Source organism: Ochotona princeps, chromosome 7 (genome assembly GCF_030435755.1).
Source record: "Ochotona princeps isolate mOchPri1 chromosome 7, mOchPri1.hap1, whole genome shotgun sequence".
NCBI classification, from domain to species: domain Eukaryota; kingdom Metazoa; phylum Chordata; class Mammalia; order Lagomorpha; family Ochotonidae; genus Ochotona; species Ochotona princeps.
This window is the reverse complement of record NC_080838.1, coordinates 30,130,300-30,145,843: the sequence shown is the minus strand read 5'-3', so window position 1 is coordinate 30,145,843 and position 15,544 is coordinate 30,130,300. Positions and strand designations below refer to the sequence as shown.

Genomic DNA, 15,544 nt, shown 5'->3' with positions numbered 1-15,544 from the left:
TTTCATTGCAAGCATATACTAAGCATAGAGTCCAGCATCTTACTGTCCAGATAAGTTCAACAGCTTGTTGGGGAGACCATCTCTGGTCTGAAGGTAGAGCCGGCAGAGTATCATCCCAATCAGTTAAAAGCCCCAACATAACATCAGCAACAATTTATAACATTATGGAATTAATTGACATAGTATTGAGTAACCAATGTTAAAAAAAATGCAAGTTCTTAACCACATCCTGTGACTTCATTGACATTTGAATTTTAGTTTATTTACAACCGGGTTCTATACACCTTAAAATGGCTATAGATTGCTATTCAGCTGTCTCGTGTCTGTTTTCATTATAGTATTTAGCATTTTATAACGTTGAAGCACAATTTTGCTGAACCTGGTTTTTTTTTTCGGGTAATCTAGACTGGCTTATAACTCTAACAAGACGTATGTCAACAGTTTAGGTGCAGAACAGTTTTAGGAGGGGTGTGCAGAGAAATCTTCAATATCCTAGTGAGGAGTAACTAATCTTTGTGTCCCACCTAGTAAGGTATAAGTGAATCCACACTGGCCATTTCCTGTCTACTTCTAAGTTTTCCTTGTTGTTCTCTATCTATTCTAGATTTTTTGTTTGTTTGTTTTGAGGGGGTTCCAGAGTGACCCTGATGGTCATTGTGAGAGAGGGTGGGGACCCAAAGTTGGAACCAAGCGAGGACCAGAGAAAGCTCCCCTCCCTAGTCCCCAAGGAAGGTTACTATTCTTCTGTTTCTGTGGACTGCTCAGGGCTCCTGGCTGTTGTTCTGATGCCTTTGGATCCTGCAAGGAAGGATTTGGACTTCTTTCATCCCATGTGGTGGATCCAGTCGGGAGTGGATGACCTCAGAGTTCTTGGCCTCCGAAGGCACTCCAATTCCCCATAGTCTCCTTGGCAGTTGGGATGTAGTCCTTGGTGCTCATACTGATAGTCCTTGGTGAGGATCCGGGAGTCTTCAGGGTTGGGATACAAGCCTCCTCCTTGTCCCCCTGCTCCGCTCTGGGGTCCACCCCTGCTCTGTGCATATGACCTCCTGTTAAGAGGTTGTCAGGATCGCTCTTAATTCCCCCTATATGTCTTTGTAGCACTATTGTCTAATGACAGCACTCTTAAGAGACTGATATTGGCCACTAGTTTTTCCTTTACAGTAAGAGAGACAAACAGTAGAGCAAATGTCTTCATTTATTGATGACTATGTTTTCACCATGAAGGCAGATGTGTCGAGAATGGTATTATAATGAATAGGAATAGGAAATCATGTAGAAGGCTCAGTGTTGGAGAGCTTCAACACTGTCAGTCTGTTTCCTCTGTCTGATGTGACAGTTCTCCAGTCTGAACTGCTCTTCTTGACTTCAGACAAACCAAATGCATGTGACTGGTGTTTTAGTCTAGCGATATTTAAGTGCTTGTCTTTGTTCTGAGTTCATATTTCACTACACATTTTCTGTTGGCACAGCTAGAATAATTGATCAGGTGTGAATTTCCTTAGGTAAACCACGTTTTAGCTGTGTTTGTCTCTAGATTCCACTTGGGTCATTTGATGGATTATTGGGTAGTTTCTACAACTGGCTGACCACAGTTGTGGTGCTATGTAAATTCCTGATGTCATTTTCAGAGTAGAAATCTGTATGTATTCAAGGGTACTGACACTTGCACCTTGGTTTGTGTTTTTAGGAATTTAAAGCTTATCGAAAGGAAAAAAAGTCCATTTGTGAGGAAGGCTTTTATACAACTTCCTAATGAAGTTTTGTTTTAGTTGAATAATGTGTAATTCATTATCTTTGTTTGTGAGTAGAGGTATAGGACAACCTGAAACAATTAAAAGGACAAACTTTGAGGTAGAGTGTTACCTATTTATAAGAATGATATCAACATGAGCAAAGATAGACATCACTTACACTAGGTGGTAAGTATTGGAAGACTTGGCATGGGAAGAAACATTATAGTTCCTGAACGATAAAAGTACTAGGGATAGGAACCCATTGCCTCAACCATTGAAGTCCATTTCATATGCATATAGCATTTATCTGCCTTTCCATTTCTGCATTTTTTGGACTTTGAGAAAAATAGGCAATTTCTATTCATGTTGTTTTGTTAGGAAGGAACTGAAGGACAGGTCTTGGTTCTTGGAGCTACAAATCGTCCTCATGCTTTGGATGCTGCACTCCGAAGACCTGGACGTTTTGACAAAGAGTTTGAAATTGGTGTTCCTAAAGCTCAGGACCGGCTGGACATACTCCAGAAACTGCTTCGACGGATACCTCATTTGCTCAGTAAAGCTGAGTTGTTGCAGGTGGCAAACAGTACCCATGGATATGTTGGAGCAGATTTGAAAGCTTTGTGTAATGAAGCAGGTGAGCATGATTTGTCTTGGTACATCTGTGTTTATGTACTTCAGTTTCTTGACATACTGATAGTTTATTTCTTTCTTAATAGAAATTGTTTATATAATCAAAGTATATATTTATTTTTAAAAAACTGATGATTCAGGAAATTAATAAGATTTTTAAAACCCTTAATCCTACCCCATAATAGTAACCATGGCTCCTTCCAGACTTCCTAATTGTACACACATGCACATGCGTACAGGTAACCTGTTGCATTGAAGGCATTGTCAATGCTAACAGTATTTTCCTTTTACACTGTAGAAATTAGGGAAAAGTGACTAGAGGAGGAGCACTTTTCTTTAAGGAACATCCTAGCATTTGTTGAGGTACTACAGAACACTGAGCAAAACTCAAGAATTGCACAGATTATGTGACAATGATATTTTTACTGTGAAAGCTTTTTAGGGCTATTACTATTCATTTGCCTCCTTGTGCTCCCCAGTATAGTTGTAGTTACTTTGGAAGTCCTTGAGGCCTGTTAGTGTTGGTTCAGTACATCCAAGTAGCTTTAACTATAGGAAATGTATTCAGATCAGGGCAGTTGAAGTGCTTGATTCACCACAGTAATGCACTGGAAACAGTATCTGATGTGTGTGTATATATATATTGTATATATATATTATATTTTATATATCTAATATATTCTATATTTATGCCAAGAAGATGTGTTTATTTTCTAATAATTTTTAAAGATTGAATATACCTCAGAATACCTGTGGTAGTCTGAGATTTTCTTAATTTATTTTTCCTCTCTGTTTTTTGTATGGACATATGTTTCTAAATTGCTCTATAGTTTGGAGGATTTTTGTTTTTAGTTATGGTGTTCTGCAATTTGTGTGTATAAGGCTCTTTAAAGAAAGATTTGATTACTTTAGAGGCTTTTTTTTCCAAGTTTTTAAAGTTGTGTTTATTTGAAGGCAGGGTTATAGAGGGAAAGATAGCTAGTGAGCAGTAAAGACATGTTAAATCCACTGGTTTACTCTCCAAATGGCCACGACAGCTAGGACTGAGCCAGGCTGATGCCAGGAGGCTGGGACTCTGTATCTCCTGTAGGTGGCAAGGGCCCCATGCCTTGGGCCATCTCCTACTACTTTCTCAGGTGCCTTGACAAGGAATGACTTGAACTGGTGCTAATGTGGGATGCTGTTGTCACAGGTTGTGGCTAAAACTACTGTGCTACAGGGCTAGACTTTGCAAGGAATGTTTTTGAAAAGGCGTGATGGTATAGGGAATAGGTATCCGAAGGTGGGCAGACATGCTTTTCCAGTTAGGTTTTTAGTCTTTGCCTCCTCTGAGCCTTAGTTTTCTTCATTTACAATTTGAGGAAATTGGGATAAGTAGTATTTTACTGGCCTCACAACTATGGCATGTTCAGAATGAGGGAGAGCAGGGAGGAAATGAGAATAAAAGGACAGGAGGAATTAGAAAGAATAAGCAAGTGTCTGCCATTGCTTGGTGTCACTAGTGAGCTTCGTGCAGGAGCCTCTCTTCCACAATCCTCGGTGTGCCTGTTTGAGTGACTTACAGGCGCTTCATCAGTGCTTCACTCTAGGGTTCTTGTATTCTAAATGTTAGTATGTGTGGGGTACTCATACAAATTCTCTAAAAATCCAAGAGATTTCCATCTATACCAAAATTTATAAGAGTGATATTGTAGTTTTGCTCTGTGCTTGCTCTCGACTTTTCTAACCTTTGCAGTGTCACAAAATATTTCCAGTGTCTTTTAACTTTGTTCCTATAAAGGATTAGAGAGTTGGAATTGTCATGGCCGTTTGTGTTGCTTTCAACATTGTGGTCTTGTGTTAACTGGTTGGAGATAATGCTCAGTACTGATGTTTGAATGTGGAACTTACTCTCATTTACTGGGTTTTCTTTATAATTGATTTTTGAGCTGAAGTGTGGTTTGATATGCCTTGACTTGTTCAACCATGTAATGCTTTGTTGCTCACCTTTTTAAGCAAAAAGCAGCTGCATTTTGAAATGTTTTATCTCAAGTGGACATGCTGTTTACAGGCGAGGTTCTGACATATCCTGATATTTAATGTCTATGCTTGTATTCCTCCTGGGATTAGACTGACTTTCTAATTAATTAGTTGCGTGGCCTTTTATTAATTCTCTCAAAATTTATAATGTTTTAAATGAACAACACAGATAAGCATTCTGAACTCTTGGAAAACATGAAATGTTAATTATGTAGCAGTGACATGAATTATATAAGCTCTGTTGAATGTTAGAAGATGCTTAGCAACAATGTTTTCCAAATACAGGGATTTATTATAAACTTATCCTTCTAAGGCTGCCTGGGCCATTTCAGGAGGGAGAATATAAATAGAGCTTGATTTCTTCAAGAAGTGGTCTGTGTCATTTTGTTTATAGTGAAAGGAAGTATTTGCTTCACATATCTAAGAATTTATCTTTAGCTTCCTGGTGGATTACACATCCTTTCAACATGTTCATACCAGATACTTGGACCTTGATAAGATAACCATCACAGAACAGGAAGAATTAATACTCTTATTTAAACAATGATTTTTGTCATTATAGCACTTACATAGGTCCCATAACAATATGGGATTTAATTAGTATAGCTTTTTGTGGTGTGGAAAATTTTATCTTGGCCAGAGTTCTGAGATATATCTTGTTAGCTGTCCCTCTTACCTACCCTCCAGCTTATTTTAATAGCAATTTGTAAAGCCTCTACTATGCGTTTGACAATGTAATATAGAAGGCTTGTGCTTATAACATTGTCTTCCAATTTTTGAATCCTAAGTTAGAATGAAAGTATTGATTCTATAAAAATGGAGTATTTCTAAATAAAGTCCAGGAAAATAATGGGCGCATTGGAGAGCTTAGCTAAGACATGTTGGGTAAGCCGTTCACTGTCCTGTTTTGGTTCTGAGCACTGATAGGAATAGAGTTCTCCGCAGCATAGCAGTAGTGGTCATGGTGTATAGTCCCTCGATTAGTTTCACCAAATTGCACATTTCTGCCCTTTTCTTCTGGAAAGTATGTAGACTCCTTCTGAAAATATTCTCACATTTGATGTATCTTTTTATACCATCCGGTAGAAGCATATTTGAATTTTGCCAATATTCCAGATAAATTATGTTGTATTTTTATAAAGATTTGTTTATTTTATTGGAAATAAATAAATTGGAAAGGCAGATTTACATAGAGAAGGAAAGACAGACAGATCTTCTGTCCGCTGTTTCATTCCCCAAGTGGCTGCAACTTTCAGAACTGAGCTGATCCAAAGCCAGGAGCTTCTTACAGGCCTCACACATGGGTGCAAGGTCCCAAGGCTTGACCATCCTCTACTGCTTGCCCAGGCCCTAAGCAGGGAGCTGGAAGGGAAGTAGAATAGCTGGCATATGAACTGAAGTGGTGCCCAAATGAAACGCTGGTGTTTACAGGTTGAGGATTAGCTTATTGAACCATTGTGCCAGCTTAGAGAGGTTTCTTTCATCCCCCAGCTCACCACCCATATGCTTGCAACAACTAGGGTGGGATGGGGCCTGGCTGAAGCCAAGAGGCAGGAAGTCCACCTGGAGTGGGAAGGAGGGTGTGATCATCTGCCAGCCAGGGCAGTTAGGAGGAGGAAGCTGGACTCATAAGCGCAGCCATTGCTGGGACCCAGGCGCTGCAGGATCAGTCCCAAGCAGCAGCTCTGCAGGGATCATGCATGTCAGATTTAATCGATAAAATCTGTATTTTCATGTTACTTTCCAAGAGTGTCATTTGTTCTGTGAGACAGGGTACATGTACATAGACTCTAGAATCATATAACTTGGAGTAGCAAAGAATCTTAAGGACTAGGGAGGGAGGGAGTTTCTAGGATCCCTTGTTATATTTCAGTGGCATTTGGAAATGAGTGAATTTCCATACTGTTGTTTTCTGACAGTCTTTTGTACTTTGTCTTCTCATGTATGAACTCATAAATTGAGTTGGAGTTAGACTTATTGGCTTATTTTATTTGAGACATAGAGAGAGAGACAAAATTCCTATTCTCCATCAGCTGATATTGAGCACCTTGTCAGTCTTTAGTGGAAAGTTAAAAGAAACTAAAATACAATTTAAAAAGGGAAGTTTAAGTTTTGCTTTTGCTTTTCAGCCTTTGTTTCTTAGAAAACTTTAAATGCTGAACATTTACAGTTCAGATATGAAATCAGGGTGCCTAGGTCTCCACATGTTTGCAAAGTCTGGGACTTGGTGCCTGGCCAGAAGGTTGCCTGGATTTCCGGTCTGCCTTTCATGGGGGAGCAGGAACTTGAATAATTGATGTCATTACTGCCTCAGAGTGTGCGTTGTCAGGAACTGCAGTTGGGAAGCCAATCCAGAAACTCTTGTGTTCGATATGAGTGCCTTTTTTGTTGTTTGTTTTCGTGAAAGACAAACTTCCTTAGATTCACTCCCAAATGACCACATCGAGTGAGGATGGGCCCTGCTGAACCCAGGAGCTTATAGGGATCTTCCATGTGGATATAAGGGTCTTTGGATTTGGGCTATCTTCTGTTGCTTGCCCAGGCATATTAATAAGGAGTACATCAGAAATGCAGCAGTGGGTACCCAAATTGGCACACATATGGATTCCTGGCATTTTAGGCAGCAGGCTGAACCCACTACACCCCTGTTCCACAGTGTCAGACTCAGCATCTTACTGTCTTAACCCTGTGCTTTGAATGTTACCTTGAGATTTAGGTTTAAATAAAAACTACCTCTTCCCCCAACTATGTATAAGACTTCATTGTATGGAATAGATCAGGGAAAAGCCAGGCTGGGCTGATTATTCCTGCTGGTGCAAACATAAATTAGAGTAGGTGAGGGATGTTTGGGCATAGCCGCAGAAGCTGGCACTGGGGACTAATTCTGTCAAGTCAAATCACAGAACCACCTAAAGAGTGCATAAACCGGGACTGAGAGACCTGGGAGGGAAAAAGTGGGTTCCCCCTTCTTGGATCACTAGTCCCGTGGGAGGGCATAAAAACTAGGACGGGGGCTGGGATGGCTAGATAGAGAGGCACTCAACAACACCCGTGAGGGCTGGATGGTTGAGTTGGTTAGATAGAACTAAGCTTTAATACCCATTGACAAGTGCCAGAGCCAAATGGGATGGGGCACAGACTGGTCTTCTGCTACACATACTGGCAAACCAGGGTAGGGGGCGGGCCTGGTGTGGGTTATCGTGGGTTGCCCCAACCAGGCTGCAGCTCCCACTGGTTAGTGTGAGGGCCGAGTACGTGCTGGGCAGAACCAGACTGGACTGCAACACCCATTGGTTCCAGTGCAACTTGGGACTGTAAACAGAACCAACCCAGCAATTGCAACCACCAGCTGATCGGGGTGATGGACTGTGCCGGGCCCTGTGCTTGCTAGAACATGCAAGAAACTAGTCTGGAAATACCTCAAAGTTTCTTTGGAGATCTCCCCAATCGAACTGCTGGACTCAGAACTCTAACCAAGAAAAGACAGAAGACAGAACAGGTCAATCATTCATCTCAGCTATGTGTTGGCAGCGAAGAATAGCGCAAACAGAGACTTTATGATGGACCATATCAATCAGTGGACGACCTCATCGAGTGAAACTGGCAGCGATTCATAACTGGAGAACTATTAGCACCACTTGAGCACATATCTCAGAGCATGCCCCACATCCAGGACTCGGGATGGGCGGGAAACCGGGTGGGGCTTCTCCCTCAATATCCCCCTTTACCTCAGATACAAGATGGAAACAATATGGACATAGTGGTATTACCCACTTCCCTATCCCCCTGAACCTTTTTTTTTCTTTTTCTTTCTTTAACTGTAATTAACTATGTAAAGATTGTCAACAACAACAATAAAATAGATTATAAAAAAAAAAAAAGAAAAAAAAAGACTTCATTGTAATTAATTTACGGGACTTCTTAATATCTAAAGTGCCATGCTTTTTCTTGTTCCTAGTTTTTTTTTCTAATGGTTTTATTGTTTTGTTTCGTTTTTCTCTAAAGTCTGAGTAGCAGAGGAGGGATCTTTCATCCACTAGTTGACTCCCCAAAAAGCCAGATACAGTAGGACTGGGCCAGTCCAAACCCTGGAGCCAGGCGTTTGATCGTGGGCCTCCATTTTGGTGCAGGACTCAAAGACTGGAGCCATTGGCAGGGAGCTGGGTGGGAAGTGGGGCGGCCAGATTTCATATAGGATGTCTGTGTTACTGGCAGTGACTTAATATCCATAGCACACCAGTCTCACTCCCTCTGCTTGGGATACATTAGCTTAAATGTCCGTTTTATCAGGTTAATATCAGCTAATTGTTGAGGTCTCACCAACCCTGTAACTCTCTTCATTTGTTTATTTTTTTTTAAAAGATTTGTTTTATTTTTATTGGAAAGTAAGATATATGGAGAGGGGGAGAGACAGAGAGGAAGATCTTCCATGCAATGATTCACTCCCTAAGTGACCGCAGTGGCTGGAGCTGTGCCAATCCAAAGCTGGGAGCCAGGAACTTCCACCGGGTCTCTCGTGCCGGTGCAGGATCCCAAGGTTTTGGGCTGTCCTCGACTGCCTTCCCAGGCCACAAGCAGGGAGCTGGGTGGGAAGTGGAGCCGCCAGAATTGGAACCGGCACCCATATAGGATCCTGGTGTGTTCAAGGTGAGGACTTAACCTGCTGGGCCCAACTCTGTTTATTTGTAAAATAAAGGGATATGTTAAATGATGGCTACTAACCTTATCTAGGTGCATTTAATAAAATGGCTTGACTAAGTCAAGTAAAAATTTACTTTTCCAGATATTTGCAAAAAATAATTACATGTGAATTTTCTCACTCAATCTGTGGTCAGGGAATTAAGAACAGTTTGATTTCAGTTCTTGAATTATATAGGGAATTACTTCTGTCCCAGGATGTGATCAGATTTTAGACACTTTTTATGTATGTCAATTCATTGTTCAGTTTTTATTTCTTCTAAGCGTATTTTTCGGCTTCTGTGGAATACATGTTGAAAATCAGAAGTATGATTGTAACATTGCCGAGTTCTTTTTGTTTCAGTTTTGTTTCATCTATTTTGGGGGTTTATTAGACATCTGTTAGTTTTTAGCTTTGAAGTATTGGGGGTCTAAAGACCACTCAGATTTGATGCTTCATTAGGCGGAGTTATGGAACTTGATATACAGTCGTACTGGTAACCACAATTTATGATAAGGAACAAAAGTAAGTACTTGTATTTAAAGTAATCTCTTGGGCCTGGTGTGATAGCCTAGTGGTTAAATCCTTGCCTTGCATCTGCAAGGATCCTGTATGGGTTCTTGTTTGTGTCCCAGCCGCTCCGCTTCCCATCCAGCTCCCTGCTTGTGGACTGGGAAAGCAATAAAGGATGACCCAAGGCCTTGGAATCCTGTACCCACATTGAAGACCCAGAGGAAGTTCCTGGCTCCTGGATTTGAATTGGCTCAGGTCCAGCCATTGCTGATGGAAGATCTTTCTCTCTGCCTCTCCTTCTGTCTGTAAATCTGTCTTTCCAATAAAAGATGATAAAATAAAATGAATGTTTTTTTTAATAGTTTCTTATTTACTTTGCAAAAGCCTTTCCTTAAAATCTTTTATTTATGTTTTGAAACTGTGTCTTCAAAATAAGGGGACTAGTTTTGTAGTATAGCAAGTTAAGCCTCTGCCTGTGATGTCAGCAACCCACGTGGGTACCAGTTTAAGACCCAGCTGCTCTATTAATCCAGCTCTCTGCTAGTGTGCCAGGGAAGGTAGCAGAAGAGAGTCCAAGTATCATGGGGGAGACACAGAAGAAGCTTCTACTTGGCGCAGCTGTGGCTGTTGTGGCCTCTTGAGGAGTAAGTCTGTATGTAGAACTCTCTCGCTTTCTTTTCTTTTGTCTCTGTAACTGCCTTTCAAATAAAATTAGAAAGAACCTTAGGAATAATTGTGCCATTGGTAATGCATGCTTATTTGCATATGCTCAGTTGTGCTATGTTCCTGATTATCAGAATTTATAGTTTATTATTGCTTAACTCTGAGAATTCTCTGCTGCTGTACATCTTGGCTTTTCCCCCCCCTCTTATGAATTGTTGCTATTTTATTGGCATTTATTTCTGTCTTCATAGATGTGGGCATTTTTTCTGGTTCTAAATTTTGTTATTATTAGAAATCATGAGGTTTTGTTTTATCAATACATATTTATATTTTAATATTAGCATATTAAAAAGTTTTGGCCTTCCTTTTTAAAACTCTCAAATGAAAACAGCTTTTTTCCTTTATTGTCATATTATATGTTTGAATGATGTGACAAATGGCAGGAGAAATCTTTCAATTTTTGTTTAAGAAATCATGTGTGTTTCATTTTATTCGAAAGAGAAAGAAAGATCTTCTGTCTACTGATTGACTCTTCAGATGTCTTCAGTAGTTGAGTCTTGGTGCTGAATATGGGGCCAGGGTTTGCCCCAGATGCTCTGAGATGTGGTGTGATACCCCAGGCTGTATCTTAGGCTGAGTGAAAAATGCTTGTTTTTCCTTGGTTTTAATATCTCAGTCATCATAGGAGTTGAGTCATCTGGTTCAATTTAGAAATGTTCATGAGTATTGTCAGATAACCATTTGATATGTGCAGAAGAGTTAGATTAAACTGATGTTTTGTTTACTTCTATTTGTATTAGGATTTTGGGGAATGGTTTTAGTTCTTTCAAACAGCCAAGACACTGTGAGATACAACATGCCAGTCCCCTATAGTTGTTTTTTAAAAATACTGTTGTACCATGTAACTAGTGAGAATATTGAAGCAACACTGAGTTTGTTTTCTGCTGCTGTAACTGAATTCTACAGATAGGTAGTTGATAAAGAATAGTGATAAGTTTCTAACAGTCCTTTAAGGTGTTGACTGGTTAGGGCCTGGCCTGTCTGTTACCAGGATGGTGTTTTGAACGTTACGTCCTGCAGACAGGAGTGTTGTGTGCTCCCGAGCCGTAAGAGGATGATTTCACTCCCAGAAGTCCTTCTTACAACAACTCTGTTAAATGTGAGCAACTCCCGTTTCTCTGAGCAGAATTCTTACAACCTAAGTGCTTTCCTTGAGATTCTGCTTCCTGATACTTGCATTGGAAATTAAACTGCAATGTGAGTTTAGAGGGGACAAAAACATTCAAAGCATCAAAAATGTAACAGTTGATTTTTATGTCAAGAAATCCAGGGAATCTGAGATTTACTCTATTTACCAGCTAGCAGGTTTCATGAGTGCTTGCAGAAGACAGTATTTCCTGCATTAGTCAAAAGGAAGAATATGTATCATTCCCTGAATATCATTTTCAGAGTGACACAAAATGGCTATTGACATCTGAGTCTGTGGATGATTACCTGTTAAAAGAAAAGGAGAATCTTTAATTTTATTTGTGTAATGGACTACAGCCTGTATATCCTTTGCTTTGGAGGGAGACCCTAATTTCCCATATCCAAATATTCTGGGAAAGGTACTTGTGAACTAAGTATCTCTTCTTTGCAGAAAAGCAAAGATGCCAGAGGTGTGAAGAAATGTCTTTCAACATTTTGAAAGGCAAAAAAATGAAGTATTTTTAAGATTGTCCTGAGTAAATGAGATCTTAGATAACACTATTAGACATTTCTCTTGTAGTGTATTTGTTCTAGTCTCTGTTTTTTAGTGGTGGAAGATACTTAGCAAACCCTCTGTTTTTGTAAATTGGTGTCCACTCTCCTTGCATCAGTTTTTCTGTTTATAAATGAAATGAAGTGATAACTTAGTAAAAACTGATGAATACCTAATGTTTTAGACAAATGAGGCTTAAAAGGATGAGCAAGTTACATTCTAGGGCAAATTCACATGCTCCAACTAGATTTCTAAAAGACATTTGAGACTAAAATTCTTCAGAGTGGGAACTTCATGATGAACTTCATCCTGGGAGGATAGAGCGTTGGGGGAAGACTTCAAGCAAAGGGGTAGAGCCAGGAAGGGTTTTTGGTCTGGCTCATATCTAGGCTCAGGGCCTTTGCATGTCCAGAACCTGGGAAGGTGCTGTAGCTGTGCTCCCCTGCGAGTGCGCATATGCGTGCACACGCATGCACAAACACATACGCACACATGGACTAATGCATGCTTGAAAGTCGTTATTGGAACATAGCAACTGGGGAGCCTAGTGTTGGGTTGGTCTGGGTGTCGTCCTTCACAGGGCCTATTAATTAAACCTGTGGTTCCTTGCTCTAATTCTTAGGGTGCTTCACTGAACTCTAAGGCCAGATAGCCAAACATCCCATTTCCTGTGACACGCTCCAACCAAAGGCAGAGTATCTGGATATCTGAAGTAGGGGTGGAGTGAGGTGGGGAGTGTCAAAGGAGCAGCCAAGAGCTCTAGCAGGTGTGATGAAGTGCAGTAGTGAATCTCATGCCATCCCCCTTCTCCCTGACCCAATAGAGCAGCCCAAACCTTTTCACATCCTGGACAGACACCCTCAGTAGAGTGAGTACCAGGCAGTCCCATCCCCAGTAAGGAGGTCATGCCAGGTGAGGCCTTCAGAGCCATGGGCATCTCCCCACTGGGGGGGCTTGTCCTGCTCTCCCTGTCAGAGCACTTCCCAGATGGGCTGCCCCTTCTCCTCTGTTTCTCTCACCTGTGGGTGGGAATGGGTTCCTGACCTTCATTCTTGGAAGAGAAGCCACTTAATAGAGTCAGAGGGAAATATTTCCCAGGGCAGGAGGGAAATATTTCCCAGGGCAGGAGGGAAATATTTCCTCTTCCAGGAAAGAGGTCTTCGCTTGCTCTGTGGCTAGGGCCCCACCTCCTCTCCCAGATAATGTACAGTAATTTAAACACAGTTGCCTGAAAAAAATTTTTTTAATAAATCATCATAGTGAAAATTAAGGACAAAATAAAGGAGGTAGCACCTCCTTAAAAAGAACCCTAGCACAAAGAACATGTGGGGACTCTAACTTTGAGGTCACTGACATAGATCAGGAAGGTCTGTCTCACAGGCTCGTGGTAAGGTGAGGGTTAGAGCCTTCAGGCTTGTCAGTGTATAAATGCCAAAGCAACAATAGCAAAAAACACTTAGTGTCTTTGAGTTTTCAGATCAGTATGCTGTCTTAACTTATTTTGAATCTGTTTGAATTTGAGTTTGTTGAGCATCTTTTTGGTTTCCTTAGTGTATTATAATTCTGTGTTTATCCTCTGTCTCCTCCTGTTGATTTCTTCCTTCATTTCAGTGTTCTCAGCAGTTTGCTTTGTCTTTTCCTTGTCTTTCCATTATAGATCTCTCTCCCATCTAAAACACAGTTTTCAACTGTGTGCATGTAATTCTGGAGAGTGCTTCTGACTCTTTTTTTTTTTTTAAAAGCACTTTTTCTCTAATGATTAGCTTTTCTTCCAGTATCTCACAAGCATTGTTATTCTGGTTTGAAAGTATTCACCAAAACAGCAGGCTTCAAGTAAAATATTTTAATGTTTATTCTTTGAAAAGAAGTTTCCCAAATGGAGTATTTTTTTAAACCTGTACGGTTTTGCAATACATGTTGTTTTATGAATTATACTTCTTGTTTGTAAAATGTTTTCCCATATATTTAATACCAGCTCTGCATATTCATTGCCAAAACTAAGGACATGGATTTTTAGCTTTCTCTTCCACATTGTTCTGTCACCTTCCTCATTTACCTTGCACCCCCGCCCCCCTCCCCAGCTCAAGCTCAGAAAGTTTTCAGTTCTGTAATATGCATAGAGTTGGGTATTTTGTTACGATTTTTGTTTGTGATGATTCATTCTGTGTTTGTGCAGCAAAAGATGAATCTTGCATTATTTCCTTTTTGCAGGTATGCAGGCATTTCGAAGAGTCTTCGATAAACATCCTAACCTCCCTGATAGCAAGATGGCTGCATTGGTGAAGATCAGTGTAAATGATTTCTCACATGCAATGAATGAAATCCGGCCCAGTGCCATGAGGGAAGTAGCAGTCGATGTTCCAAATGTAAGTCATTTATATCTCACATTAACCATACTATTTGGATTAAACTCTGAAGGAGACTAAGACGCGAAGGAGATTACTTCCTAAGTTAACCTTCTTGTAAAAGTGTTTTTAATTGGAATTTTTACCGAGATCATTGTAGACACCATGCAGTTATAAGTATATCTTGTGTCTCCTTTAGCCAGTTTTTTTTGTTGGCAACATCTTACAAAACTATAGCATAATGATTCAGCCTATATTATATATTTTTAAAATTTATGATGGATGTTAAATACTTACCTGAAAGGAAGAGTTACAGAGCAAGAGAGAGAGACTGAAATAGTTGATACCCCAGATGGCTACAATGACTGGGGACTGAAGCCAGGAGCCAAGAACTCCATCTCGGTGTGCCGTAATGACAGGGGCCCAAGTGCCTGGGCCATTTTCTTCTACAAACCTACTACCAAGAAGTTGGATAGGAAATAGAGCAGCCACAGTTTGAACTGGACCTTCTTGGGGATGTTGGCACTGCATATGAAGCTTAACTGCCTGCTCCATTTGTTGTCCTGGTTTGAGGTAAACCTGTTGATCTCCTTTTCCCCTTGGCTTTATAGAGGCACAAATTGACTGTCCTTGATGAATGCCCAGAACCCAAAATGTTTCAGGCTTTGGAGTTTTTTGAATTTGGAAATATTAGTGTAAACTTCACTAATTGGGTATTTCTAACCTGAAAAGCAGACATCTGAAATTCTCCAAATTCTGAAATATTTTGAGCATTGTGTTGATGCTCATAAAGTTTTAGATTTTTTTCAAATAAAGATAGAGTATAGCAAACAGCATGATGTTTTGATACTAGAGAGTTTAAAATAAATTGTAGGAAAGCAGGGTTTTTTTTTCCTTTTTTTTCCAAAGATTTATTTATTTTTATTAGAGTCAGATATACAGAGAGGAAGATCTCCCATGCAGGTGCAGGGTCCCAAGGCTTTGGGCCGTCCTCACCTGTGTTCCCAGGCCACAAGCAGGGAGCTGGATGGGAAGCGCGACTGCCAGATATGAACTGGCACCCATATGGGATCCTAGCACATGCAATGTGAGGGCTTTCGTGACTAGGCTACCATGCCGGGCCCCTCCTTGTTTTTTTAAAGTATTATTATTTTTTTATTTGGAAGCCAGATTTATAGAGAAAGGAGAGGGAGATATACTGATACCTTCTTTACACTCA

At 40.4% G+C, this 15,544-nt stretch overlaps 1 protein-coding gene across 5 annotated transcripts in view; it reads left to right on the top strand.

Moving 5' to 3' along the window:
* The window catches only part of AFG2A (AFG2 AAA ATPase homolog A), a 220,650-nt gene that overhangs the window by 20,363 nt on the left and 184,743 nt on the right, over positions 1 to 15,544 (top strand). For all 5 annotated transcript variants that reach the window (XM_058666883.1, XM_058666885.1, XM_058666886.1 and 2 more), the window contains exons 9-10: positions 2,115 to 2,370; positions 14,192 to 14,346. In XM_058666883.1, the coding sequence (XP_058522866.1) occupies positions 2,115 to 2,370; positions 14,192 to 14,346 (411 nt within the window). The remainder of the gene's footprint in view (positions 1 to 2,114; positions 2,371 to 14,191; positions 14,347 to 15,544) is intronic.